Source organism: Nematostella vectensis, chromosome 2 (genome assembly GCF_932526225.1).
Source record: "Nematostella vectensis chromosome 2, jaNemVect1.1, whole genome shotgun sequence".
In the NCBI taxonomy this organism is placed as follows: Eukaryota; Metazoa; Cnidaria; class Anthozoa; order Actiniaria; family Edwardsiidae; genus Nematostella; species Nematostella vectensis.
Window position 1 is genome coordinate 11476363 of NC_064035.1, and position 27498 is coordinate 11503860.

The following is a 27498-nucleotide window of genomic DNA, read 5'->3' on the forward strand; positions in this document are numbered from 1 at the left end:
AAGCACGAGGTTTTCCGCTCTTGATTTGGAAGTCTTGTTTTGGAAATCTTGCAATCTTCGAAGTACTACATCCCCTTAACCCATTGACTCCTGGCTATTTTTGAGCTGAATTTACAAAAAAAGACTGAAAACAGATACCTCCCCCCCCCCTATTCTGGGTTTTATACAGCCCGTCAAAGTCAAACACAGCTGCACCTAGTCAGCGGTATCCAAGCTTTCCAACAGTGCGGTCCCCACTTTTAATCCCTCGTCGTTGTGCTGAAGCCAGCACAAGTTGATGGTTGCTTGTATTTTTGATCAAAAATATAGCTATGAGCATATTAGGAGAGTGTCCTAGGACATCATGAAGTCTATTAGGGCATAATTTGCTGTGCTTATGGATATTTGCAAGCAAAGGTAGATTCGTGGTGATTTTTCTTGTTTGACTTTGCCCGGATGAGAAAATAAATATTCTAAAAGGAATTACCTTACTGAATGATGTCTTTTCTGAAACCAAAATGATTTCAAAATTGTTTATACTGCTATTCTTGGGCTGTATGACCTTGACTTGTTTGGCTTCGGGGTGAAAAGACTTATAAAAAAACATCTGACTTTGGGGAGAGGAGTGTTGACTGGCCCTCCCCTCGTGAATTTTTCCCTGGATCTCTCAGAATGCTTAGCAATCCGTATTGGCATCCAAGTGGTTTTATAAGCCTTCAAGGAGTGGACACCTTGTTGGATGCATATCTTCAAGACCATTTATCCCTTAGACGGATGCCCGAGTATCTTCATCTTGTTGTGTTTATTTTTCATTTATGATTTTTTTGGGTTGTGGCTACTTCTCAAGGCCGGTACAGGCCGGTTGAGGGGTCAAGGTGTATGGTCGAGAATTCTCGCTCCCTGATTGGCTACTCGTTTTAACGTATTTCGTCTTTTATTTATCAACCAATCATAGAGCAAGAAACATGGTGAATTCTCGGTTTGAATCGGAAACAACTCGAAAAATTTGTCAAGCTTCATGGTTGAACGAAAATGGTTGTATCTTTTTATTAGCTGAGTACTCTGTTCTCTTGACTATCGACACTTTCACATAACATTCGTTTGTATTTTATGGAGTTGGGGACTCCCTAGGCTCACGGTGAGTGTAAAATATTGAATACTCAGATTCTCGTTTATTACTAAGCAATCACGTGACCTTGGGAATAATACAAATATATCGCCAGCGATTTGCTGCTCATCAACCAAACTTGGGTCAAGTAATGTATAACGTACAAATTGATATGATGGTATGAGCAAGTTCGGGGGGGGGGGGGGGGGGGGGCACCGGTATGTTAAACGTGTACTTTAGTGGATTTACGTTCTCATACATTTCTTATACTTTCGAGGGGTATTTGCTTTTTTATCGATAGATGCTGTAGATTTTCAACGAACAATTACAAATAAGGGGTCATTACGTAAATAACGAAAAAAGGGCGAAAATTATTAAAACAAGAGAAATTGGTTAAATTATATTTTTATTCATAGCTCAAATTATAATCAGATTACAAGTTCTAACTTTTTTCTACTTGAAAGGATTCTTGCCGTTTTGGGGACATGTCTAAGGGAGAAAAAAAGTATGATGACACAATTATTTCTTGTCGCAATCGCAAGTCTCAGCTAAAATAACCGATAATTAATATGTTTCAACCTGGTGTACCTATTTAGTTAAGTACTGTTTTGACTGAAAACGAAAGCAAACATATATCACTGCGGCAACAAACACATCCTTAAATACGATTTCAGCTATATTTGTATTATAGTATTTGTTAAATGCTGATGAACAATCATACGAAGCGAAACGTGGCAAATTAAATAAAGTAAAAAACAATAAACTTTTACTTATTTCAATTTTACAACATTTCCTACGGCTAATTTATCTAATTTATTGTTACACAAGGTAAGACGGGCACAGAAAAAATAAAATAATTTCGATTTTTCTTAAAAGAACTCTAATGTTTAGCCAATAAAATTTTTAATATCAAAATCTTAAGCAGAAAAGTAATATGAAATAGGTGGCCTACAACAAGCGGCAACAGGAATCCTTATAATTCAAACGAGTCAAATTTCCGAAAAACGGAAAAAATATTTTAAACTCAAAGAAGACGCGATGTTTAGCGAATAAGTTTGAAAATCTTTAGGAGTGGCCATAAGTGTTTTTCTCAGTGATGACTTACCGATAGCTTGCTTATTCAATCCTGTATACCATGTTAGTGCTAGGACCCCCTACACCGGCCCAGCACTTTCCCCTTTCCGCCTTGCCATCTCGTTCATAGTCTATCTCAGCAGTAGGACCACTGTAGCATTCACCGTAGAATTGAACTCCGAAAATCTCGTACCTGAAAAAGGTATCATTGTAATTATGTAAGGAACTAGTAATGAGAAGAATTAGAATCAATCACCTCAAAATTTGGGTGGGGTTTGCCGATACACGTGATAAAATTGCAAAAACGTCCACTGCTTATTTCCTCGGTGGACGCCGCATAAGAAATATAACTTTAAAATACTTAAGGCTTTTTTACATTTAATTAGTACGTGATCAGGGCCGGTGAACATTAGTGGAAAGATCTTGAGAGAACAATAAACTGTGTGTAAATGGGGGGTCTGCATGTCGGTAGTTATAATTTTCATAATTTGTCGGTAGTCGGTAAGAATTATCGGTCTTTGTCGGTAGTCGGTGAATCTAACCTACAATTCGCTTTTGTACCAGATTTCATGTATAAACAATATTAAACAGTATTTAGGAATGATAAGTATTCAATAACTTATCGATTATAAATTAATTATGGATTAATAATTGACTGAAAAGTCAAATCGTATCGTACCAGTCATATGAAAACCAGCCTTTGTGAAATTATTTGTACATTACCCTTTTTCTTTGGCGTGTTTAGCACATTCGTTAACAGTCTTGCTCATGTCATGCCAGTCGATTTGTGGTCTAAAATTTGCAATCATTTCAGGGATAGTTCGTCTCGGCTTGTTTTTGTCGTTGCCGTTGTCCTTGTAGCATCCAAGCTCCTTGTACTTGGCTGAAGAAAAAGAGCAAATCTTATAAGCTCGAACTTTGGATTATATCAGCCTGCATATTTTTTAATGATTTTTAACTTATTGAAATTGATGCTGAAGAAATATGTTATACTAACGTGCTCCCGGTTCTTGAGGTTCTGGAGAAAAAAAATTAAACATTTCGTTTTATTAACCTAAATTGGTGCAATATTACCAAACAAGACGTTCGTTTTAGAACAAGCGCTTACCAAATGATTGACAAATTACGACGGTCGTGGATATATCGTCTTACCCGTTTCACAATGTTTCCCGGTGTACTCATCGATGCAGTTGCACTTGTAGCTTCCCGGAGTGTTGATACACTTGCCATTATTCAAGCATGGATTCACCTTACACTCATTTTTATCTAAAAAGTAATTCACAATTAGACGAAGTTTTTATCGTTGTTTGGTTCATCGCTTGCAGTAGCAGAGAGGGCCGAAGGGGCTACTCCTCTCCAGGCCCCTCCCGACCTTCATGGCTGCAAATAAACATGAAAGCATATCTCATTTTGATGATAATCAATTCTACCTAATAAACAAAGTGCACCAAAGAATGTATGGGGTTATTTTACTTTAAAAATTTGCAATCGGAAATCACAAAAGGTTCTTTTTAAAAGAGGGTTTACTAGTGTCTGCGAAAACTATGCAAGAACTCGAACTCGGATAACTCATCGCTGGCTCGAACTTTTTAACGTTTCCCTAAAGAGATCAAGTTAACGAGGTATCATTGTAAGTTGGAATGCTCCCATCTCTTGTATATTGTTGACATTAAACGCTTTTTATGAATAAATCTAGCTGCCCAGGCCAGTAGCCATGGGAGGAGAAGCTACCTAGAGAAAATGATCCGCTTTAAGGGTAAACGGAATTGCGGTGGTTTCGCCCCTTAAGTGGTTGTATCGCCCAAGTCTATAAGAGTAGTTTCGCCCACGCATCAAGGTGTTTCGCCCACGGATGAAAATACGAGTTACTTTTGGCCTCTCTCATAAGGAAACATATATATAATATAACGTATATCGCGCTGCTTTAGACAAATCGAAACTAATGGAATACTCTATCGATGGCAACGATCTTTTATGGCATAAAAAAACTTAGATATGCGGGATTCTTTTTCGCCATAAAATAGCTTTCATAAGTGGAATTATAAAAACATTTTCATAATTAATATTCGCAGACTACAAAATCTGGTGTTTTGAAAATGCCCAGTAAATTAGTGTAGTGAATGATGTGCAATCATTAACCTTGTTCGCAGTTCTTTCCGGTGTACCCGGACGCGCATTTACAACTGTATCCTCCATGGCTGTTAGAGCAGACTCCGCCATGATGACACGGGTTGACGCCGGCACATTCGTCAACATCTGTATTGATGCAAAGGCATACAAATGCGGCATTCAATTTGGCATTAATCGTGCTATCGAATCATCTTTCTAAAATTCAGTAAAAAACTTTTAGGTTACAGGAAACTTCTCGAAGTAAAGTACTACACTTGTGCATGTACTCTTACAACAACAAAACACGTTTTGGCAAGTGCCTACGCACCCTGTTCGCAGTTTTTTCCCGTAAAACCTGCCTTACAAACGCAAGAGTATCCGCCATGTTCGTTTTTGCATACTCCGCCATTTTGGCACGGATTTGTGCTGCATTCATTCACATCTGAAAGAAAGATCATACGGTTTAAACTGAAATTTCACAGAACTCTGTTGTCCACACAATTCCACTAGTCATTTCTATATTATTCTAATTTTGCGCACCTTGTTCGCAGTTCTTGCCCGTAAATCCCGCCTTGCAAGTGCAAGAGTATCCGCCATGTTCGTTTTTGCATACTCCGCCATTTTTGCACGGGTTTTTGCTGCATTCATTTACATCTAAAGGAAAGATCATACAGTTTCAACTAACATTTCATATATGTCTCATGTCACCATTTTCACAAGTCATTTGTGTCTATTATTCTAACTTTACGAACTTGTTCACAGTTTTTGCCCGTAAATCCTGCTTTGCAGGTGCAAGAGTGTCCACCATGTTCGTTTTTGCATACTCCGCCATTTTTGCACGGGTTTTTGCTGCATTCATTCACATCTAAAGGAAAGATCCTACATGTTCAACTAACATTTCACATACCTCTAATGTCAACACAATTTCACAAGTCATTTGTGTGTATATTATTCTTACTTTACGCACCTTGTTCACAGATTTTGCCCGTAAATCCTGCTTTGCAAGTGCAAGAGTATCCGCCATGTTCGTTTTTGCATACTCCGCCATTTTTGCACGGGTTTTTGCTGCATTCATTCACATCTAAAGGAAAGATCAAAACGTTTCAACTAACATTTAACATATCTCGGATGTCAACACATTTTCACAAGTCATTTGTGTGTCTTTTATTCTAGCTTTACGCACCTTGTTCGCAGTTTTTGCCCGTGAATTCTGCTTTGCAAGCGCAAGAGTATCCGCCATGTTCGTTTTTGCATACTCCGCCATTTTTGCACGGGTTTTTGCTGCATTCATTCACATCTAAAGGAAAGATCAAAACGTTTCAACTAACATTTCACATACCTCTAATGTCAACACATTTTCACAAGTCATTTGTGTGTATATTATTCTAACTTTACGCACCTTGTTCGCAGGTTTTGCCCGTGAATCCTGCTTTGCAAGTGCAAGAGTATCCCCCATGTTCGTTTTTGCATACTCCGCCATTTTTGCACGGGTTTTTGCTGCATTCATTCACATCTAAAGGAAAGATCAAAACGTTTCAACTAACATTTAACATATCTCGGATGTCAACACATTTTCACAAGTCATTTGTGTGTCTTTTATTCTAGCTTTACGCACCTTGTTCGCAGTTTTTGCCAGTGAATTCTGCTTTGCAAGCGCAAGAGTATCCGCCATGTTCGTTTTTGCATACCCCGCCATTTTGGCACGGATATTTGCTGCATTCATTTACATCTGAAAGAAAGATCATACGATTTAAACTGAAATTTCACAGATCTCTGATGTCCACACATTTCCACTAGTCATTTCCTTCTTTATTATTCTAACTTTACGCACCTTGTTCGCAGTTTTTGCCCGTGAATCCTGCTTTGCAAGCGCAAGAGTATCCACCATGTTTGTTTTTGCATACTCCGCCATTTTGGCACGGATTTTTGCTGCATTCATTCATATCTAAATTAAAGATCATACAGTTTCAAGTAACATTTCACATATCTCTGATGTCAACACATTTTCACAAGTCATTTGTTTGTCTTTTATTCTAACTTTACGCACCTTGTTCGCAGTTTTTGCCCGTGAATCCTGCTTTGCAAGCGCAAGAGTATCCGCCATGTTCGTTTTTGCATACTCCGTCATTTTTGCACGGGTTTTTGCTACATTCATTCACATCTAAAGGAAAAATCATACAGTTTAAACTGAGATTTCACATATCACTGATGTCAACACATTTTCAAAAGTCATGTGTGTGTCTATTATTCTAATTTTACGCACCTTGTTTGCAGTTTTTAAACTGAGATTTCACATTTCTCTGTTGTCAACACATTTTCACAAGAGGTTTGTGTGTCTATTATTCTAACTTCACGCACCTTGTTCACAGTTTTTGCCCGTGAATCCTGCTTTGCAAGCGCAAGAGTATCCGCCATGTTCGTTTTTGCATACTCCGCCATTTTGGCACGGATTTTTGCTGCATTCATTCACATCTGAAAGAAAGATCATACGGTTTAAACTGAAATTTCACAGATCTCTGATGTCCACACATTTACACTAGTCATTTCGTTCTCTACTATTCTAATTTTGCGCACCTTGTTCGCAGTTTTTGCCCATAAATCCTGCTTTGCAAGCGCAAGAGTATCCGCCATGTTCGTTTTTGCATACTCCGCCATTTTTGCACGGGTTTTCGCTGCATTCATTCACATCTAAAGGAAAGATCATACAGTTTCAATTAACATTTCACATACCTCTAATGTCACCGTCACCGTTTTCACAAGTCATTTGTGTCTATTATTCTAACTTTACGCACCTTGTTCACAGTTTTTGCCCGTGAATCCTGCTTTGCAAGCACAAGAGTATCCACCATGTTCGTTTTTGCACACTCCGCCATTTTTGCACGGGTTTTCGCTGCATTCGTTCACATCTAAAGGAAAGATCATACAGTTTCAACTAACATTTCACATATCTCTGATGTCAACACATTTTCAAAAGTCATTTGTGTCTATTATTCTAACTTTACGCACCTTGTTCGCAGATTTTGCCCGTGAATCCTGCTTTGCAAGCACAAGAGTATCCACCATGTTCGTTTTTGCATACTCCGCCATTTTTGCACGGGTTTTTGCTACATTCATTCACATCTAAAGAAAAAATCATACAGTTTAAACTGAGATTTCACATATCCCTGATGTCAACACATTTTCAAAAGTCATGTGTGTGTCTATTATTCTAACTTTACGCACCTTGTTCGCAGTTTTTGCCCGTGAATCCTGCTTTGCAAGTGCAAGAGTATCCCCCATGTTCGTTTTTGCATACTCCGCCATTTTGGCACGGATTTTTGTTGCATTCATTCACATCTAAAAGGAAATTCATACAGTTTAAACTGAGATTTCACATTTCTCTGTTGTCAACACATTTTCACAAGAGGTTTGTGTGTCTATTATGCTAACTTTACGCACCTTGTTCGCAGATTTTGCCCGTGAATCCTGCTTTGCAAGCGCAAGAGTATCCGCCATGTTCGTTTTTGCATACTCCGCCATTTTGGCACGGATTTTTGCTGCATTCATTCACATCTGAAAGAAAGATCATACGGTTTAAACTGAAATTTCACAGATCTCTGATGTCCACACATTTACACTAGTCATTTCGTTCTCTACTATTCTAATTTTGCGCACCTTGTTCGCAGTTTTTGCCCGTAAATCCTGCTTTGCAAGCGCAAGAGTATCCGCCATGTTCGTTTTTGCATACTCCGCCATTTTTGCACGGGTTTTCGCTGCATTCATTTACATCTAAAGGAAAGATCATACAGTTTCAATTAACATTTCACATATGTCTGATGTCACCGTCACCGTTTTCACAAGTCATTTGTGTCTATTATTCTAACTTTACGCACCTTGTTCACAGTTTTTGCCCGTGAATCCTGCTTTGCAAGCACAAGAGTATCCACCATGTTCGTTTTTGCACACTCCGCCATTTTTGCACGGGTTTTCGCTGCATTCGTTCACATCTAAAGGAAAGATCATACAGTTTCAACTAACATTTCACATATCTCTGATGTCAACACATTTTCAAAAGTCATTTGTGTCTATTATTCTAACTTTACGCACCTTGTTCACAGATTTTGCCCGTAAATCCTACTTTGCAAGCACAAGAGTATCCACCATGTTCGTTTTTGCACACTCCGCCATTTTTGCACGGGTTTTTGCTGCATTCATTCACATCTGAGAGAAAGTTTACCAGAATATGTGATTAATATCAAAGATCCATACGGACACCCTTTACGTTTGACGCAGCTTCTCTTGATATCTATTAAACTCTGTAGTCCCATACCTGCCTTAGACTAACAACTTAACTTAATCTACTTAAATTATAGCTATTTTTCCATTGTACCTTGTTCGCAGTTTTTCCCAGTAAATCCACTCTTGCACGTGCAACTATATGCTCCATTGACCTCACGACAAGTTCCTCCATTCTTACACGGTTTAGAACTGCATGTTTCTAAAAAAAAGTAGACACAAGTCGGATCGATTCTCAGTGAGTTTTATCCAAAGTAATTGATCGTAAAACTTACCAAATTCCGCGTTGCCACAGTAACGAAGATGACAGACAGGCGGTCTGTTGAGCTCGTACACGTAAAACCCCCCACAGTTTCTGACGCGAATAGCGTTGTTCCAATGGCAGGTTTTACCACTCCAGTGATAACAGACTTTACGGGTGACAATACCCTCTGCAACTGTTGGGTGTGATCCCTCCATCCAGCCCGGGGCGTGGGTACCACATCTGTTGATAGGGACGAGCGATGTAGGCATGGCAGACCCGGCGGCGCCTTCAAATCGGTACCAGGCCTTGGTTAGGATCTCTTTCTGATCACATTTGAGGACGTTACCCCTCGGTCTCCCAGCTGCACGGTCTGCTGTGTCGAGCTTTTTGTAGCTTCGGCATTCTAGAAAAAGTATCATTGTTGAAAAGTATTGCTACGACAACAAAAATAATAAAGAGATTTGTAAGAGATGAAGCCTAACAATATGGAATTAACCTTAGATTTTCAATACCATTTTGATCTCTAATCAAGCTTTTATTTAAAATAAATTGCACCCATTTTGTATTATTGCTCAAGGTTTAGGTGTACTTTGAATTGGTTATTTATTATTATTTGTTTAGTACGTTCTGAATGACTCTCGTGCCAATAGCCAATAGGTTAGACTCAGATACTTTTGGCTTTATTTACTAGTGACTTTAGAGAAATCACACTAGTCAATTTGAATACCCCAAGCGTTGGCTGTTCTGGCCGTTTGTCAATTTTTGGCTGTCTAATACCGGCACTTTTGTTGTTACTGATAGGCTATAACTTAAAACTTGATAGTGGTCAACCAATCAGAATTTACCATTGTAATGGATCACATCTCATTTTCACAAAATACAATTTAAAAAAAGTGAGAGACTTACCTAGTGGTTTCGACGGGGCTGCAAAAAAAAAAAGATAATGAAAAAAAGGGAACAGATGTAAGACAATGCGTTTGAATGATCTTTACTGGATTAACTTTCGTGGCCACAATGGAGTTACTACCGCTTTCTGATTGGTCGAGCGATTCAGCAGCAGGAACGCCGTCTGTAATAGTAACATTTAGCTTACAAATACAGGGAAATTTACAAAAATGAGTATGTGAATTCAGTGCCAATTCAAATATCAACTTTGTTTAGATTTTTGGTATTTTATTGACTGTAGGTGTATTATTGTCTTCAATCCATCTTAAGGAAAGATCATGCAGTTTCAACTAACATTTCACATATCTCTGATGTCACCACATTTTCACAAGTCATTTGTGTCTATTATTCTAACTTTACGCACCTTGTTCACAGTTTTTGCCCGTGAATCCTGCTTTGCAAGCACAAGAGTATCCACCATGTTCGTTTTTGCATACTCCGCCATTTTTGCACGGGTTTACGCTGCATTCATTCACATCTAAAGGAAAGATCATACAGTTTCAACTAACATTTCACATATCTCTGATGTCAACACATTTTCACAAGTCATTTGTGTCTATTATTCTAACTTTACGCACCTTGTTCACAGTTTTTGCCCGTGAATCCTGCTTTGCAAGCACAAGAGTATCCACCATGTTCGTTTTTGCATACACCGCCATTTTTGCACGGGTTTATGCTGCATTCATTCACATCTGAGAGAAAGTTTACCAGAATATGTGATTAATATCAAAGATCCATACTGACACCCTTTACGTTTGACGCAGCTTCTCTTGATATCTATTAAACTCTGTAGTCTCATACCTGCCTTAGACTAACAACTTAACTTAATCTACTTAAATTATAGCTATTTTTCCATTGTACATTTTTCACAGTTTTTCCCAGTAAATCCACTCTTGCACGTGCAACTATATGCTCCATTGACCTCACGACAAGTTCCTCCATTCTTACACGGTTTAGAACTGCATGTTTCTTAAAAAAGTAGACACAAGTCGGATCATTTCTCAGTGAGTCTTATCCAAAGTAATTGATCGTAAAACTTACCAAATTCCGCGTTGCCACAGTAACGAAGATGACAGACAGGCGGTCTGTTGAGCTCGTACACGTAAAACCCCCCACAGTTTCTGACGCGAATAGCGTTGTTCCAATGGCAGGTTTTACCACTCCAGTGATAACAGACTTTACGGACGACAATACCCTCTGCAACTGTTGGGTGTGATCCCTCCATCCAGCCCGGAGCGTGGGTACCACATCTGTTGATAGGGACGAGCGATGTAGGCATGGCAGACCCGGCGGCGCCTTCAAATCGGTACCAGGCCTTGGTTAGGATCTCTTTCTGATCACATTTGAGGACGTTACCCCTCGGTCTCCCAGCGGCACGGTCTGCTGTGTCGAGCTTTTTGTAGCTTCGGCATTCTAGAAAACATATCATTGTTGAAAAGTATTGCTACGACAACAAAGATAATAACAAGATTTATAAGAGGTGAAGCCTAACAATATGGAATTTACTTTAGATTTTCAATACCATTTTGTTCTCTAATTAAGCTTATATTAAAAATAAATTACACCCATTTTGTATTATTGCTCAAGGTTTAGGTGTACTTCGAATTGGTTATTTATTATTATTTGTTTAGTATGTTTTGAATTGCTCTCGTGCCAATTGCCAATAGGTTAGACTCAGATACTTTTGGTTTTATTTACTAGTGACTTTAGAGAAATCACACTAGTCAATTTGAATACCCCAAGCGTTGGCTGTTCTGGCCGTTTGTCAATTTTTGGCTGTCTAATACCGGCACTTTTGTTGTTACTGATAGGCTATAACTTAAAACTTGATAGTGGTCAACAAATCAGAATTTACCATAGTAATGGATCACATCTCATTTTCACAAAATACAATTTAAAAAAGGTGAGAGACTTACCTCGTGGTTTCGACGGGGCTGCAAAAAAAAAAAGATAATGAAAAAAGGGAACAGATGTAAGACAATGCGTTTGAATGACCTTTACTGGATTAACTTTCGTGGCCACAATGGAGTTACTACCGCTTTCTGATTGGTCGAGCGGATTCAGCAGCAGGAACGCCGTCTGTAATAGTAACATTTAGCTTACAAATACAGGGAAATTTACAAAAATGAGTATGTGAATTCAGTGCCAATTCAAATATCAACTTTGTTTAGATTTTTGGTATTTTATTGACTGTAGGTGTATTATTGTCTTCAATCCATCTTAAGGAAAGATCATGCAGTTTCAACTAACATTTCACATATCTCTGATGTCACCACATTTTCACAAGTCATTTGTGTCTATTATTCTAACTTCACGCACCTTGTTCACAGTTTTTGCCCGTGAATCCTGCTTTGCAAGCACAAGAGTATCCACCATGTTCGTTTTTGCATACTCCGCCATTTTTGCACGGGTTTACGCTGCATTCATTCACATCTAAAGGAAAGATCATACAGTTTCAACTAACATTTCACATATCTCTGATGTCAACACATTTTCACAAGTCATTTGTGTCTATTATTCTAACTTTACGCACCTTGTTCACAGTTTTTGCCCGTGAATCCTGCTTTGCAAGCACAAGAGTATCCACCATGTTCGTTTTTGCATACACCGCCATTTTTGCACGGGTTTATGCTGCATTCATTCACATCTGAGAGAAAGTTTACCAGAATATGTGATTAATATCAAAGATCCATACTGACACCCTTTACGTTTGACGCAGCTTCTCTTGATATCTATTAAACTCTGTAGTCTCATACCTGCCTTAGACTAACAACTTAACTTAATCTACTTAAATTATAGCTATTTTTCCATTGTACATTTTTCACAGTTTTTCCCAGTAAATCCACTCTTGCACGTGCAACTATATGCTCCATTGACCTCACGACAAGTTCCTCCATTCTTACACGGTTTAGAACTGCATGTTTCTTAAAAAAGTAGACACAAGTCGGATCATTTCTCAGTGAGTCTTATCCAAAGTAATTGATCGTAAAACTTACCAAATTCCGCGTTGCCACAGTAACGAAGATGACAGACAGGCGGTCTGTTGAGCTCGTACACGTAAAACCCCCCACAGTTTCTGACGCGAATAGCGTTGTTCCAATGGCAGGTTTTACCACTCCAGTGATAACAGACTTTACGGACGACAATACCCTCTGCAACTGTTGGGTGTGATCCCTCCATCCAGCCCGGAGCGTGGGTACCACATCTGTTGATAGGGACGAGCGATGTAGGCATGGCAGACCCGGCGGCGCCTTCAAATCGGTACCAGGCCTTGGTTAGGATCTCTTTCTGATCACATTTGAGGACGTTACCCCTCGGTCTCCCAGCGGCACGGTCTGCTGTGTCGAGCTTTTTGTAGCTTCGGCATTCTAGAAAACATATCATTGTTGAAAAGTATTGCTACGACAACAAAGATAATAACAAGATTTATAAGAGGTGAAGCCTAACAATATGGAATTTACTTTAGATTTTCAATACCATTTTGTTCTCTAATTAAGCTTATATTAAAAATAAATTACACCCATTTTGTATTATTGCTCAAGGTTTAGGTGTACTTCGAATTGGTTATTTATTATTATTTGTTTAGTATGTTTTGAATTGCTCTCGTGCCAATTGCCAATAGGTTAGACTCAGATACTTTTGGTTTTATTTACTAGTGACTTTAGAGAAATCACACTAGTCAATTTGAATACCCCAAGCGTTGGCTGTTCTGGCCGTTTGTCAATTTTTGGCTGTCTAATACCGGCACTTTTGTTGTTACTGATAGGCTATAACTTAAAACTTGATAGTGGTCAACAAATCAGAATTTACCATAGTAATGGATCACATCTCATTTTCACAAAATACAATTTAAAAAAGTGAGAGACTTACCTCGTGGTTTCGACGGGGCTGCAAAAAAAAAAAGATAATGAAAAAAGGGAACAGATGTAAGACAATGCGTTTGAATGACCTTTACTGGATTAACTTTCGTGGCCACAATGGAGTTACTACCGCTTTCTGATTGGTCGAGCGGATTCAGCAGCAGGAACGCCGTCTGTAATAGTAACATTTAGCTTACAAATACAGGGAAATTTACAAAAATGAGTATGTGAATTCAGCGCCAATTCAAATATCAACTTTGTTTAGATTTTTGGTATTTTATTGACTGTAGGTGTATTATTGTCTTCAATCCATCTTAAGGAAAGATCATGCAGTTTCAACTAACATTTCACATATCTCTGATGTCACCACATTTTCACAAGTCATTTGTGTCTATTATTCTAACTTCACGCACCTTGTTCACAGTTTTTGCCCGTGAATCCTGCTTTGCAAGCACAAGAGTATCCACCATGTTCGTTTTTGCATACTCCGCCATTTTTGCACGGGTTTACGCTGCATTCATTCACATCTAAAGGAAAGATCATACAGTTTCAACTAACATTTCACATATCTCTGATGTCAACACATTTTCACAAGTCATTTGTGTCTATTATTCTAACTTCACGCACCTTGTTCACAGTTTTTGCCCGTGAATCCTGCTTTGCAAGCACAAGAGTATCCACCATGTTCGTTTTTGCATACTCCGCCATTTTTGCACGGGTTTACGCTGCATTCATTCACATCTAAAGGAAAGATCATACAGTTTCAACTAACATTTCACATATCTCTGATGTCAACACATTTTCACAAGTCATTTGTGTCTATTATTCTAACTTTACGCACCTTGTTCACAGTTTTTGCCCGTGAATCCTACTTTGCAAGCACAAGAGTATCCACCATGTTCGTTTTTGCATACTCCGCCATTTTTGCACGGATTTTTGCTGCATTCATTCACATCTGAGAGAAAGTTTACCAGAATATGTGATTAATATCAAAGATCCATACTGACACCCTTTACGTTTGACGCAGCTTCTCTTGATATCTATTAAACTCTGTAGTCTCATAACTGCCTTAGACTAACAACTTAACTTAATCTACTTAAATTATAGCTATTTTTCCATTGTACATTTTTCACAGTTTTTCCCAGTAAATCCACTCTTGCACGTGCAACTATATGCTCCATTGACCTCACGACAAGTTCCTCCATTCTTACACGGTTTAGAACTGCATGTTTCTTAAAAAAATGTAGACACAAGTCGGATCATTTCTCAGTGAGTCTTATCCAAAGTAATTGATCGTAAAACTTACCAAATTCCGCGTTGCCACAGTAACGAAGATGACAGACAGGCGGTCTGTTGAGCTCGTACACGTAAAAACCCCCACAGTTTCTGACGCGAATAGCGTTGTTCCAATGGCAGGTTTTACCACTCCAGTGATAACAGACTTTACGGACGACAATACCCTCTGCAACTGTTGGGTGTGATCCCTCCATCCAGCCCGGAGCGTGGGTACCACATCTGTTGATAGGGACGAGCGATGTAGGCATGGCAGACCCGGCGGCGCCTTCAAATCGGTACCAGGCCTTGGTTAGGATCTCTTTCTGATCACATTTGAGGACGTTACCCCTCGGTCTCCCAGCGGCACGGTCTGCTGTGTCGAGCTTTTTGTAGCTTCGGCATTCTAGAAAACATATCATTGTTGAACAGTATTGCTACGACAACAAAGATAATAACAAGATTTATAAGAGGTGAAGCCTAACAATATGGAATTTACTTTAGATTTTCAATACCATTTTGTTCTCTAATTAAGCTTCTATTTAAAATAAATTACACCCATTTTGTATTATTGCTCAAGGTTTAGGTGTACTTTGAATTGGTTATTTATTATTATTTGTTTAGTACGTTCTGAATAACTCTCGTGCCAATAGCCAATAGGTTAGACTCAGATACTTTTGGCTTTATTTACTAGTGACTTTAGAGAAATCACACTAGTCAATTTGAATACCCCAAGCGTTGGCTGTTCTGGCCGTTTGTCAATTTTTGGCTGTCTAATACCGGCACTTTTGTTGTTACTGATAGGCTATAACTTAAAACTTGATAGTGGTCAACAAATCAGAATTTACCATAGTAATGGATCACATCTCATTTTCACAAAATACAATTTAAAAAAAGTGAGAGACTTACCTAGTGGTTTCGACGGGGCTGCAAAAAAAAAAAAGATAATGAAAAAAGAGAACAGATGTAAGACAATGCGTTTGAATGACCTTTACTGGATTAACTTTCGTGGCCACAATGGAGTTACTACCGCTTTCTGATTGGTCGAGCGGATTCAGCAGCAGGAACGCCGTCTGTAATAGTAACATTTAGCTTACAAATACAGGGAAATTTAAAAAAATGAGTATGTGAATTCAGCGCCAATTCAAATATCAACTTTGTTTAGATTTTTGGTATTTTATTGACTGTAGGTGTATTATTGTCTTCAATCCATCTTAAGGAAAGATCATGCAGTTTCAACTAACATTTCACATATCTCTGATGTCAACACATTTTCACAAGTCATTTGTGTCTATTATTCTAACTTCACGCACCTTGTTCACAGTTTTTGCCCGTGAATCCTGCTTTGCAAGCACAAGAGTATCCACCATGTTCGTTTTTGCATACTCCGCCATTTTTGCACGGGTTTACGCTGCATTCATTCACATCTAAAGGAAAGATCATACAGTTTCAACTAACATTTCACATATCTCTGATGTCAACACATTTTCACAAGTCATTTGTGTCTATTATTCTAACTTTACGCACCTTGTTCACAGTTTTTGCCCGTGAATCCTGCTTTGCAAGCACAAGAGTATCCACCATGTTCGTTTTTGCATACTCCGCCATTTTTGCACGGATTTTTGCTGCATTCATTCACATCTGAGAGAAAGTTTACCAGAATATGTGATTAATATCAAAGATCCATACTGACACCCTTTACGTTTGACGCAGCTTCTCTTGATATCTATTAAACTCTGTAGTCTCATAACTGCCTTAGACTAACAACTTAACTTAATCTACTTAAATTATAGCTATTTTTCCATTGTACATTTTTCACAGTTTTTCCCAGTAAATCCACTCTTGCACGTGCAACTATATGCTCCATTGACCTCACGACAAGTTCCTCCATTCTTACACGGTTTAGAACTGCATGTTTCTTAAAAAAAAGTAGACACAAGTCGGATCATTTCTCAGTGAGTCTTATCCAAAGTAATTGATCGTAAAACTTACCAAATTCCGCGTTGCCACAGTAACGAAGATGACAGACAGGCGGTCTGTTGAGCTCGTACACGTAAAAACCCCCACAGTTTCTGACGCGAATAGCGTTGTTCCAATGGCAGGTTTTACCACTCCAGTGATAACAGACTTTACGGGTGACAATACCCTCTGCAACTGTTGGGTGTGATCCCTCCATCCAGCCCGGAGCGTGGGTACCACATCTGTTGATAGGGACGAGCGATGTAGGCATGGCAGACCCGGCGGCGCCTTCAAATCGGTACCAGGCCTTGGTTAGGATCTCTTTCTGATCACATTTGAGGACGTTACCCCTCGGTCTCCCAGCTGCACGGTCTGCTGTGTCGAGCTTTTTGTAGCTTCGGCATTCTAGAAAAAATATCATTGTTGAAAAGTATTGCTACGACAACAAAGATAATAACAAGATTCATAAGAGGTGAAGCCTAACAATATGGAATTTACTTTAGATTTTCAATACCATTTTGTTCTCTAATTAAGCTTATATTAAAAATAAATTGCACCCATTTTGTATTATTGCTCAAGGTTTAGGTGTACTTTGAATTGGTTATTTATTATTTTTTGTTTAGTACGTTTTGAATGGCTCTCGTTCCAATAGCCAATAGGTTAGACTCAGATACTTTTAGCTTTATTTACTAGTGACTTTAGAGAAATCACACTAGTCAAATTGAATACCCCAAGCGTTGGCTGTTCTGGCCGTTTGTCATTTTTTGGCTGTCTAATACCGGCACTTTTGTTGTCACTGATAGGCTATAACTTAAAACTTGATAGTGGTCAACCAATCAGAATTTACCATTGCAATGGATCACATCTCATTTTAACAAAAAACAATTTAAAAAAAGTGAGAGACTTACCTAGTGGTTTCGACGGGGCTGCAAAAAAAAAAAACAGATAATGAAAAAAAGGGAACAGATGTAAGACAATGCGTTTACATGACCTTTACTGGATTAACCTTCGTGGCCACAATGGAGTTATTACCGCTTTCTGATTGGTCGAGTGAATTCAGCAGCAGAAACGCCGTCCGTATTAGTAATATTTAGCTTATGAATACAGGGAAATTAAAAAAAAGATGAGTATGCAAATTCAGCGCCAAGTCAAAGATCAACTTTGTTTAGATTTTTGGTATTTTATCGCCTGTACGTTTATTATTGTCTTAAATCCATCTTAATCTATTTTGACTAAGGCCTGAGTTTTATTTAGCCCCTTTCCTGTAATTATGGAAATTCACAACTATTCAAAAATCTTGCATATAAGATATCACAATAAATCATAAGAATAATTGGCGTGGTTAGACTTCCGACTTAACAAATACTTTGTAATATATCACCCTGTCCCGATAAGTATTTATAATCCCTCTCTTATCAGCCCCTTGAATGCCGCGTGGCGTAAAGCTTGCGATATTAAAACTATGAGGGATCCAGGGGGACTCTGGGTAATTGATGCAGAAAGCATGGGTTATATCAATATCAAGAAACTGCTAAAATCACAAGCTGCAAAGTATCGGGATCTTTACTAACATATGGCTTAGAAACTAGTGTATCATGTCCCTTTGTATTAAACATAACTAGAATTTCTTGCAAGCATTACCTGATACTCCGTTGCCACAGTAACGAAGATGACAAACAGGCGGTCTGTTGAGCTCGTACACGTAAAACCCCCCACAGCTTCTGACGCGAATAGCGTTGTTCCAATGGCAGGGTTTACCACTCCAGTGATAACAGACTTTACGGGTGACAATACCCTCTGCGACTGTTGGGTGTGATCCCTCCATCCAGCCCGGAGCGTGGGTACCACACCTGTTGATAGGGACGGGCGATGTAGGCATGGCAGACCCGGCGGCGCCTTCAAATCGGTACCAGGCCTTGGTTAGGATCTCTTTCTGATCACATTTGAGGACGTTACCTTGGGACCTTGTTGACGCACGGTCGGCGGTGTTTAATACTTTATAATGCTGACACTCTTTAAAATCCAGAAAAGAAAATATGAATTAAAAACCCTATTTTTTTCTGATCCAACTCTTCTGATATAAAATTTAATTCATCAATTGATTTGAACACTCCTATCGATGAAAGCACCCAGCCTCGATGCAAAATAATGATGCTTTGTAACTAAAAAATAGAAATAAATAAAATATCTGTTATAATAGTAACGCAGTATTTTCAAGACCTTGAGCGGGAGTATGGTGGCTAGTGATGCGAAACTTCTTTAGTGTGAAAATAATGCTCGAATTTATAGTCTGTGCATACAGCGGAAAGCGTCGGAATAAAAGAAATAACAATCGCTTCTTGTTTCATAACAAACTAAAATTATGTTTATTTGCTAATATGTTTTTTTCTTGGGTTTTTAAAGAGAAGAAAAATTTACCGCCCATTTAGTATTTTCTTAACCTTGAGCGGGAGTTTGAGGACACGCGATGCGAAACTTGCTCTCTTGACTGTACACAGAACGGAAAACGTCGGAAAAATACAACCAAATAAAAAAAAATCCTTTCTTGTTTCTAAACAAAAGAATTGTGCTTATCTACTTTTATTTATAAGGTGTTATTTGCTTGGATGTTTTAAAGAATAACTTACTACGGGTCATTTTCAAGACCTTGAGGGTGAGAGCGGGCCTCAATATTAAAATTTGTGTCACCGGCTTACTCGGATATGCATAACATTTCTTAAGTGCCACCGAAAGTAGCGTTGTCGTATTATTTATAGGCAGGGAAATTTTATTATTTCAAATACATCAATATATCGATAAATATTTCCTCTATCTAAATACTGATAGATGGTCATTTGTCCGTCAACGTTACCTTTTCTCGCGATATTAAAAAAAATTAAAAGCTAGGGCTCATTTAGCTCACGCAAGATCTCGAGCGGCTACCCCTTTTAGCCAATGCGCAATAGTAAAGTAGTACAAATAATAACCAAAATAATAATGATAAATAATGTTTTATCAAAAATAAAAATAAAAAATCCGAAAAAACAACTGTATACACATCAAACTTTTAAGATATTTAAGAAATAAACATAAAATATTGTCCAGAGGGAAGGGGTCCGGACCCCACCCTCATGTAGCGGGATGAGCTTGACTCCGGTCGATCCCTTCCTTAATAGTCAAGAAGTTAGTGTTATTAGTGTATTTGTTTGGAAAACGTTTCTAGACAGGTCTAGTGACCTTCTATTACCAGAGCTAAGGATTCCATAGTAATTGATCCATACTCTGGATCCCACCCAGAGTTTTTCTCTAGTCACGCACCTAATAGTGTATAGATGTATGTGTATCGCAAAAACAAAACAAAAAATGATGTATAATAATAAATAATAATACCTCTATGTGCAACAACCGTGTAACCCAAGGCCCTGTAACAACAATCATAATTGAAATTCGTCATTATAACGTGTGTTACAAGGGGGCGATATGATGTCACAAAAGCTGAAAACAAAGGTAGATAGGCGAAAGCATGGCTACATTACTGCGTGAAATAGAAGTTGATATGATGATCGTGCCGTTGGTTCCTCTGAGGAGAGAAGAAGATTGGGACAAGGGATGAAATTTAGGGGGAGGTACGCCCCTTTATCTATATAAGAGCAAATGGTAAAACCAGATAACCAAACACATGAGTTGTAAAGTTCTATTCGCGCGTTGTCCTATCCTAAAAGTACTAGGAAAAGCTAGTTTAACTATAGAGTTAGGATCCTCTTGAGTTTTGGGAGGAATTGCAAAAAAAATCGGTCGATAAAATCATAATTATGAAAGGTAGAACCTGTTAGAATATGTCGAAGAATTACAACTATTATATCGTACAAGTATAATTAACATTAATAGGGGATGGTAAAGAGAGGTTTGTCATACTTACAGCAGTGCAACTGCTAGCGATAGGAAAGGAGTCGCCATTTAATGTCCCTGTAAAATACTATAGCAAAATACAAGATACATTAATTTCGGGAGGGGATAATTGAGGATAATTGGGGATGCTACACTCCTTTAAAGATCACATAAAAGGATCATTGATTATCAATCCCGAGTATACTTTTTATTTTTTTTTTTCTAGATAAACGAGTGTCTCTCTCGAGGTTCAAAGCCCACTTACCTTGAGCGCTAGGCTTGCGAAAAGAGCAGCTAGCTTTGAATGGCATGTGCTATAAACCCCTTAAACAGTACCCCTTAATACTACAATAGATCAATTAACGTGTTATTGGCAATTACGACGAGACCTAAAAATGTTATTAACTGTCACGCCATGATTAGTCATGTTCAAACATTTACACAAGTAGCTTTGGTTAATAAATACTATTTGAACAGGTTTCCTGTTTATAATAAATTGGTATTAAAGAGAAAACAACGATTCCGCTAAAGGACCACATGTGTGGTGAAGTGAAATGAGCGGTGTTTAGGCTACTCAGGTAGCAAGATATTGTTTCAGAAAAGAATCAATCAATTACAACGTGGATAGTTCAACAAATTGCAAAAATGTTTAAACAATTCAAATTGGGCGAAAATGATATTAGACTTGGCAACTAAACACATCTGGTTTCAAAATGTTTAAAGAGCCGCGGTGGGCCCTCATTGCCCAAAGGTTTTGTTCGTTTACAGAGCGGTTTGTTGTTGAAGTGAGTGCGTTATTAGAATTATTCATAATATAAATTCTCCTTTGAGAACAAAAAGAAGAGGCCAGTACTTATGACGATCTTATGAAAACACTAAAAAACCTTGACCAAAGCAAACATAAGTAAGTACATAGTATTTATTGATATCCTTTTTTAATTCAAAGCACGTGTCACATAGAGAACAACAAGAAAAATAAAAAACAGCAACATCGAAATGTACTCATTCATAAAAAAAAAAGAATAAAATATTATTTTGAGTTAAGTTGGTAGATAGACTCTCTAGCTGTACAGGAGCGCACTAAGGATAATTAAAAAAAGGGTTTGCCATTTTGTCAAAGAAATGATGACCGCTTATTTTCCCTGACCTAATTGTCATTTATTGTTGAATGCTTTTAGGCCAAGTAAAAATAAACAAAAAAAATTCGAGCTGGCAGGCGGCTATTTATTTTATTTCTTTATATCGATGAAGAGGTGTATTTACACTCTTCCCAAGGATGGTAGGAGTTTTGCGTGATCCTGAGGTGATATATTAAATGTTTATAAATAAACACAACTCGAAAGTCATATACCGAAACTAATTTTTTTAGTATTTCTGCGATGTTTTCCAAATCAGTAGCATAAGATATTTCTTGTTTTATAGACGTTTGTTTAAAAAAAAAACAAATAATAAAAATTTTGAAGCGGCCTAAAAAAAAAGACGTGGGAAACATTTGTTTATTTTTACTTGGCCTTACTATTTGGCATCATTTAATGGTTTTCTATTTCCACTATACGACCGTTAGACAAGCTTAACCTGTTCTATGTTTATCAAGATCAAACAAGTATAACCTATAAAAATGTTATCATACTCATATTTGCCTCGTTCCGATAAAATTACGCAATGTGGCGATATTTCACGCATTTCTTAAAATCAATTCTGGAAATAACGATTTGACAACGGACAAGGCACGGCATCATTTATGTTTGCGGGCCGAAATTAAGTTAAATTAAATTAATAAAATGCAATAATTCATGTTTTCTATCTCATGTTTCTGTTTCATATCTGCTCGTGCTTTCTTTTTATTTTCAAGTTACTGCGAATTTTACGAGTGTTGAAAAGCAGTATCTCTAATAAGTTGATTCGATATTACCGTCTTTTTTTTCGCAAAAAGTTCATAACAAATACAAATACATGGAATCTTCAACGTGACACTGTTTCTATATTAGTAAATATATGTCCACAATGTTATTATATATATATATTTTTTTCTTCTGAATCCTCGCATCGATCTTGCCGTCGACATTTTAATAGTAATGCTAAGATAAACATAGCTAATCAGCCAGGGTTTTATGCTATAGGCAAAACATTGTACGTTGTAGCTATCGTTAGACCGGCCCTAATGAATGTTGTATGAAATTCAATTATCTGGTTCATAATCACTATTAAGTTCCCAGATATTATCGCAAATAACTGATCGGCGTTTATGTTGATAATGTGCAACTGAGTAAATATCTAAACGGATCTTAATTATCAGATTATCAGCAACCAGAATTATTTTTTAACAAAACAAGCTACTTTATGGCTGATAACTCGTACCTCTGAGGTAAATCGAGAATATTTCGAGTTGTTGAAAGATCACGAATGCATGATACAATATTATGGAACAATCTTTTCACATAAAAGAGTCTAATCTTCCACGGGAAGATGTTGCGAGTATAATTTTTAAAAAAGAGAAAAAGATTGTACGATAAGTTGAAAAACTAAAACAAAGACAACTGTTTTAATTTCATTGGATGTTCTTGAGATTTTTTTATCCTTTTCTAAGAAAATTCAAGCTATAATCGGAGTTATAGCAAATAGAAACCTTATGGTGACAATAAGAGAGTGGGGGGGGGGATGGTGTTAGATAGTGTATGTTTTTTTCTGGTTTTCATGATAGGAGAGTATTCAGTTGGTCTCTTTATTTCATTTATATGTAATGCACTTTATAATTTTCTTTGATAAATCGAACAGGGTCGGGTTTTCTGTTTGCATAACCGCCTGTTTTTTTGGTTCACGTGGTTTCAGGAGCGGGCCGTCAGCCCATTGGAGCTCAAAAATTGTATTTTCCATTCCGAATGGTTTTCTGTCTCAAGCGGAGAACCTTGTGAAATTTGTCTTAAGGTTGCTTATTATCACATTAACGCTATTATAATGCTTGAACAGAGCGCTTTGTTTGGCAAAATTTTGCGTCCAATACTAGCGAACACCTTTCCCATCTCTCGAAGTGTCCGCTAAAGACAGATGAACCTAGAGCAGAAACGAAAACTTTTGCTAAAACAGTAGCAAGCCTGAATATAAAATGCGATTCATTTTTTTTTTTTATTTCTGTCAAAAGAAAATTTCTCGCAGTATTTGGCCCCAACTGAACAGCGAATTGGAAGTGTGGTTTTCAACGCTGAATGGGAAACTGAATAACGATGACTCATAACGTATGTTGCGGAAAGATAGGTTTGAATCTAGCATGGAGAAGAGTGATTGAGGTAAATACAAATGTATTACTGGGGTGGATATATGGGGGTCACATTTTTGGGCTGTTATTAAAGGGGGGTCGTTTTTTTTGGGCATCGAATTTAACTCATGTTTTAATATAATACTGAGCAAGGGAGTCATTGTTGAAATGAAAATGTTATTCAGTTCACAATGTTTCCTACTATTGTATATCTAGTTCCATACTGTTCAGGTACCAATCTTGTCTTAATATAAATACATTTTGAGAAACCCTCTCATGGTTGACAGACAAAGCTGCCCGTTCAAATCAGTTGAACAAAACGAATACTTTAAAATGTTGCAAAACCTAGACTCATTGCCTTTGTTAAAATTGTCGACGAGGTAGTCGTTTTCTAGCGACACCAGTATTTGTTGTTTATCTCTTTGCCACTCTTAAACAACAGGCGAACCAGGATTAGAATCAGTCCCTCGTGACCCTTCGGGAAAATAAAATATAATTTGAAGTTGTGTCTTGAGTGTTTTCTCAATAAAGCTAGTTACATTACTATATTAGCCTCGTGTGTTGTAATTAAGGGGAATTCCAAAAAAATTTTTGGGCGTCCGGTCTAGGGGGGGGTCACGATTTTACCGCTCCCTTATCGGCAGAAAGCTTTCGTTCGTTCTGTTCGCTGTAGGGATTGTCCAAATAATTCGTACAACTGAATTTGCCTGTTCAGTCCCTATTTTATTTGTTGAAAAACAAAGAGAAAAATCGTGATTTTGACTTGCCACAGAAAGAAGAAGAGAAAACATCCTATAGAGCATGAATCACCATAAGAATACGAGTGAGAACTTTAAAGTGTTAATTATAAAGTCTGTACGATTTTTATTACTCCAGTTAAAATTCTCGTTCTATCTTCAATTTCTTCGTAATTTTTCACACTTTTAAGAAAAAGGAACAGCCTTGTTCTGCTTTTTCTAAGGCAATCAATAAATTTAAGATTATGTCATCGATATGTAAAATACTGTATATCACATGGTTCCATTGCAACTAAATTGGAATAGGGGACTTGCGCTAAGAGATCACGTGACCTTTCTGGGTGGCAATTCATCAAAAATAATCAAATAAAAAAAATCAGAAATGACTGCACCCGTAACACCAGAGAAGGACGAAAAAAATAAAATCTTTAAATGTAACTAAACCCTTTCTAAAAAAATTCTGTTTTTTTTTTATAAGCGCGAATAAGTTGCCTTTTGGTGCTGTTATTTTGCCGCTAAAAGCTTAAGCGCGCGCTTAGATTGCCGCCAAAACAGTCACGTGATCTCTTAGCGCAAGTCCCTATTGAGCGCCAAGCGCGAAAGCATTTTTATAGCTACTGCGCATGTGCGAGTCATCATTTAGAAAAATTGTGTAAGAGTGACCACAATCAGTACCCGCTTTTGCGAGGTTTGCTCGATATACCTCGGGCTTATGAAGCGCTAGTTTAAAATATCTAGGCTAATTAATATTTGATTCATGTTTGGTTGTGGCAGCGCGGACCATTCGAGAAAGACAAGTGCTGTATTTTTGTTTTGTGACAGAAAAATGTTGCTAAAATTCGACAGGACTTTCCCAAGTGCAAGAATTGTTCAATACAAAGCAGTGATAAAACAATTTTTGTGAACTTTAAAAGCACACTAGCATACACACATTGGCACCAGTCGGGCCAAGACGGGACGCTAGCGCAGTCTATTACCCGTGCAGTTCGGCAACCATGGACAGCTGTTTCGTCCTTATTAGGACTCGTCAGCATGGCATAGCCGGTTTGCCTCAGTTAAACTTCATTGGCAATAAACTGTTTATCCACAGTTTTTATAGTGCGTTAATACTAAAAAAAATAACCTTTTGGGGGTTGATCTAGGCCGAGCGCCCTTCCACCCTATTTTCAGATAATTGTCCTAAAAAAAATAACAAGATATAACGAAATCTACGGAAGAACAATGAGTCCGGTCCCTCTTTCTTGAAACTCTTGCTTCGCACCCCTTCCCCCACCCCTCCCTTTGTGGAAATTCTGGATCAGCCCCTGGCCGCAAAATGCCTTGTGCAAAAATGTTTGAATCCGAACTGTTTTTTATAAGGCACTGCGAGAGAGACTGGGTAAACTACCGGTGAAATAGGTACCACCACTGGGTACTTGTGCGGGCTCATGCTTGCGGCGGGCTCATAGAAACGAGCTGGAAATCGAGCCTAAATAAAACAACAATTATCACCTAAAATACGAAAACTACAAATTTTATGCGAGCCACAACTTTTGAATTCAACCTAATAAACGCTAGCAAACCTTATCTTTTACACATAGCAACATTTATGAATCTTTAATTAGATCAAAATTCTAAGCATTACAAATATGGCCGCTATTATATACAAATGTGAGCAGGTTTTTTATTACAAATATGGCCTCAACAGACATGCGTATATAAAGGGTTCAAATAGGTTACACGGACTTGACGAGGCTAAGGAAATGTTACAGCACAAGAGGAAACATAATGTATGAAATCTGTGAAAGTACTTAGAAAAAAGGTCTGATGGAAATAAACATAGGTCTCCTGGAGGTATGCAAAGACCAATCAGACCAGTCTCTTTTTCTTTTATAAGAACATTTTTATAAGAACGTCCATTCGGAGATCTCACCAATTATGAAGAAAATGCTAAGAACATTACCGATGCTCAGGTATCAGAATTTTTTTTTTTTAAGTCGTGATGCGTTAAAAATGCAGAATCGAATTGTGCTCATAATAACACTAGATCATTTGTGTAATTCTCTTCCTGAGTATTCTATTTTCATATACACTAAAACTTAATAACATCGTTGAGAACATATTCAGTCTTGAAATGTTCCAAAAATAAGAACGTCCCAGCCTCAACTGAAAATTAGACGTTCTTATATAAAAAAGGTGTATATCTTATAGTTTCGTAGTTGATTGCGTAACCCGGATGTATAACTCAAATTCTTGAACATCGTGAAATTTCGTGGCCCTGTCTCCAATGATAATAGTCGAAGGTCATCTCTTTTTAAAGTTTTAGAGTTTTAAAAAACTCGGCCTTAATTTCTACTTATCTTAGAGGTTCTGTTGAAAGTTTGCTAACCGTATTTCCATTCAAAGAGAGTTTACTAAACAATTGAGCAATTCACAGGAAATCAAAACTGTCTGTATACAGGATTGTAAAGGGGGATATGAATCACGTTTCACGGACCGGGCAAAATGACTTTTCATGTTTTACGGATCGAAAAATGGCCTTTTAAAGCGTGAAATCACGTTTCACGGACGTCGAAATGGACGATTTCACGTTTCTCGTAGGGTGGAAAATGGCCAAATCTCGTTTCACGAAAATACCCTGTGTATAAGCCTCAATTACTATAGAAATATCAAGCAAGGGGAACACATACCTTTTAGATTCAATCCAGTTTTTATCTCAATGCACAACAGGACGAATCTCTGCACAGAAATTCGCCCGCGACATAACTACGTTCCCAACCAACATGATTACATTTTATTGCGATATCGTTCTCCCTTAAACAAATGATGTTGCTTTG

The 27498-nt window shown here is 37.8% G+C and overlaps 1 protein-coding gene across 50 annotated transcripts; it reads right to left on the minus strand.

The window, feature by feature from the left end:
* Positions 1-1476: 1476 nt before the first annotated feature.
* On the minus strand, positions 1477-27465 carry LOC5521105 (neurogenic locus notch homolog protein 1). Of its 50 annotated transcripts, none has more exons than XM_048723951.1 (48): positions 27352-27465; positions 20724-20780; positions 20195-20226; positions 18467-18838; positions 17734-17751; positions 16859-17230; positions 16394-16507; positions 16180-16293; positions 15776-15793; positions 14901-15272; positions 14436-14549; positions 14222-14335; positions 14008-14121; positions 13605-13622; positions 12731-13102; positions 12268-12381; positions 12054-12167; positions 11651-11668; positions 10776-11147; positions 10313-10426; positions 10099-10212; positions 9696-9713; positions 8821-9192; positions 8640-8747; positions 8357-8470; positions 8143-8256; positions 7925-8038; positions 7709-7822; positions 7493-7606; positions 7277-7390; positions 7063-7176; positions 6845-6958; positions 6629-6742; positions 6318-6431; positions 6102-6215; positions 5886-5999; positions 5670-5783; positions 5454-5567; positions 5238-5351; positions 5022-5135; positions 4811-4924; positions 4599-4712; positions 4301-4417; positions 3314-3427; positions 3159-3179; positions 2885-3044; positions 2193-2354; positions 1477-1576 (listed from the first exon to the last, which is right to left on the minus strand). In XM_048723951.1, exons 2-47 carry the CDS (start codon positions 20759-20761, stop codon positions 2204-2206), a joined length of 6141 nt encoding a protein of 2046 aa, XP_048579908.1. In that variant the 5' UTR covers positions 20762-20780; positions 27352-27465; the 3' UTR covers positions 1477-1576; positions 2193-2203. The 50 variants fall into 50 exon arrangements, 49 of the variants coding, with proteins under 49 accessions (XP_048579908.1, XP_048579907.1, XP_048579924.1 ...); XM_048723950.1 differs by lacking the exon at positions 27352-27465 and adding an exon at positions 20958-21027; XM_048723967.1 differs by lacking the exons at positions 16180-16293; positions 27352-27465 and adding an exon at positions 20958-21028.
* Positions 27466-27498: the final 33 nt, after the last annotated feature.

What these genes read in the sequence shown, in the direction of transcription:
- LOC5521105 (XM_048723951.1), bottom strand. Translation starts at nt 20,761, where the DNA reads ATGGCGACTCCTTTCCTATCGCTAGCAGTTGCACTGCT. An exon ending in GGGCAAAAACTGCGAACAAG is followed by an intron (nt 6,743 to 6,844) that starts GTGCGCAAAATT and finishes TCTTTCTTTCAG; the next exon opens with ATGTGAATGAATGCAGCAAA. An exon ending in TGGCAAAAACTGCGAACAAG is followed by an intron (nt 5,784 to 5,885) that starts GTGCGTAAAGCT and finishes TCTTTCCTTTAG; the next exon opens with ATGTGAATGAATGCAGCAAA.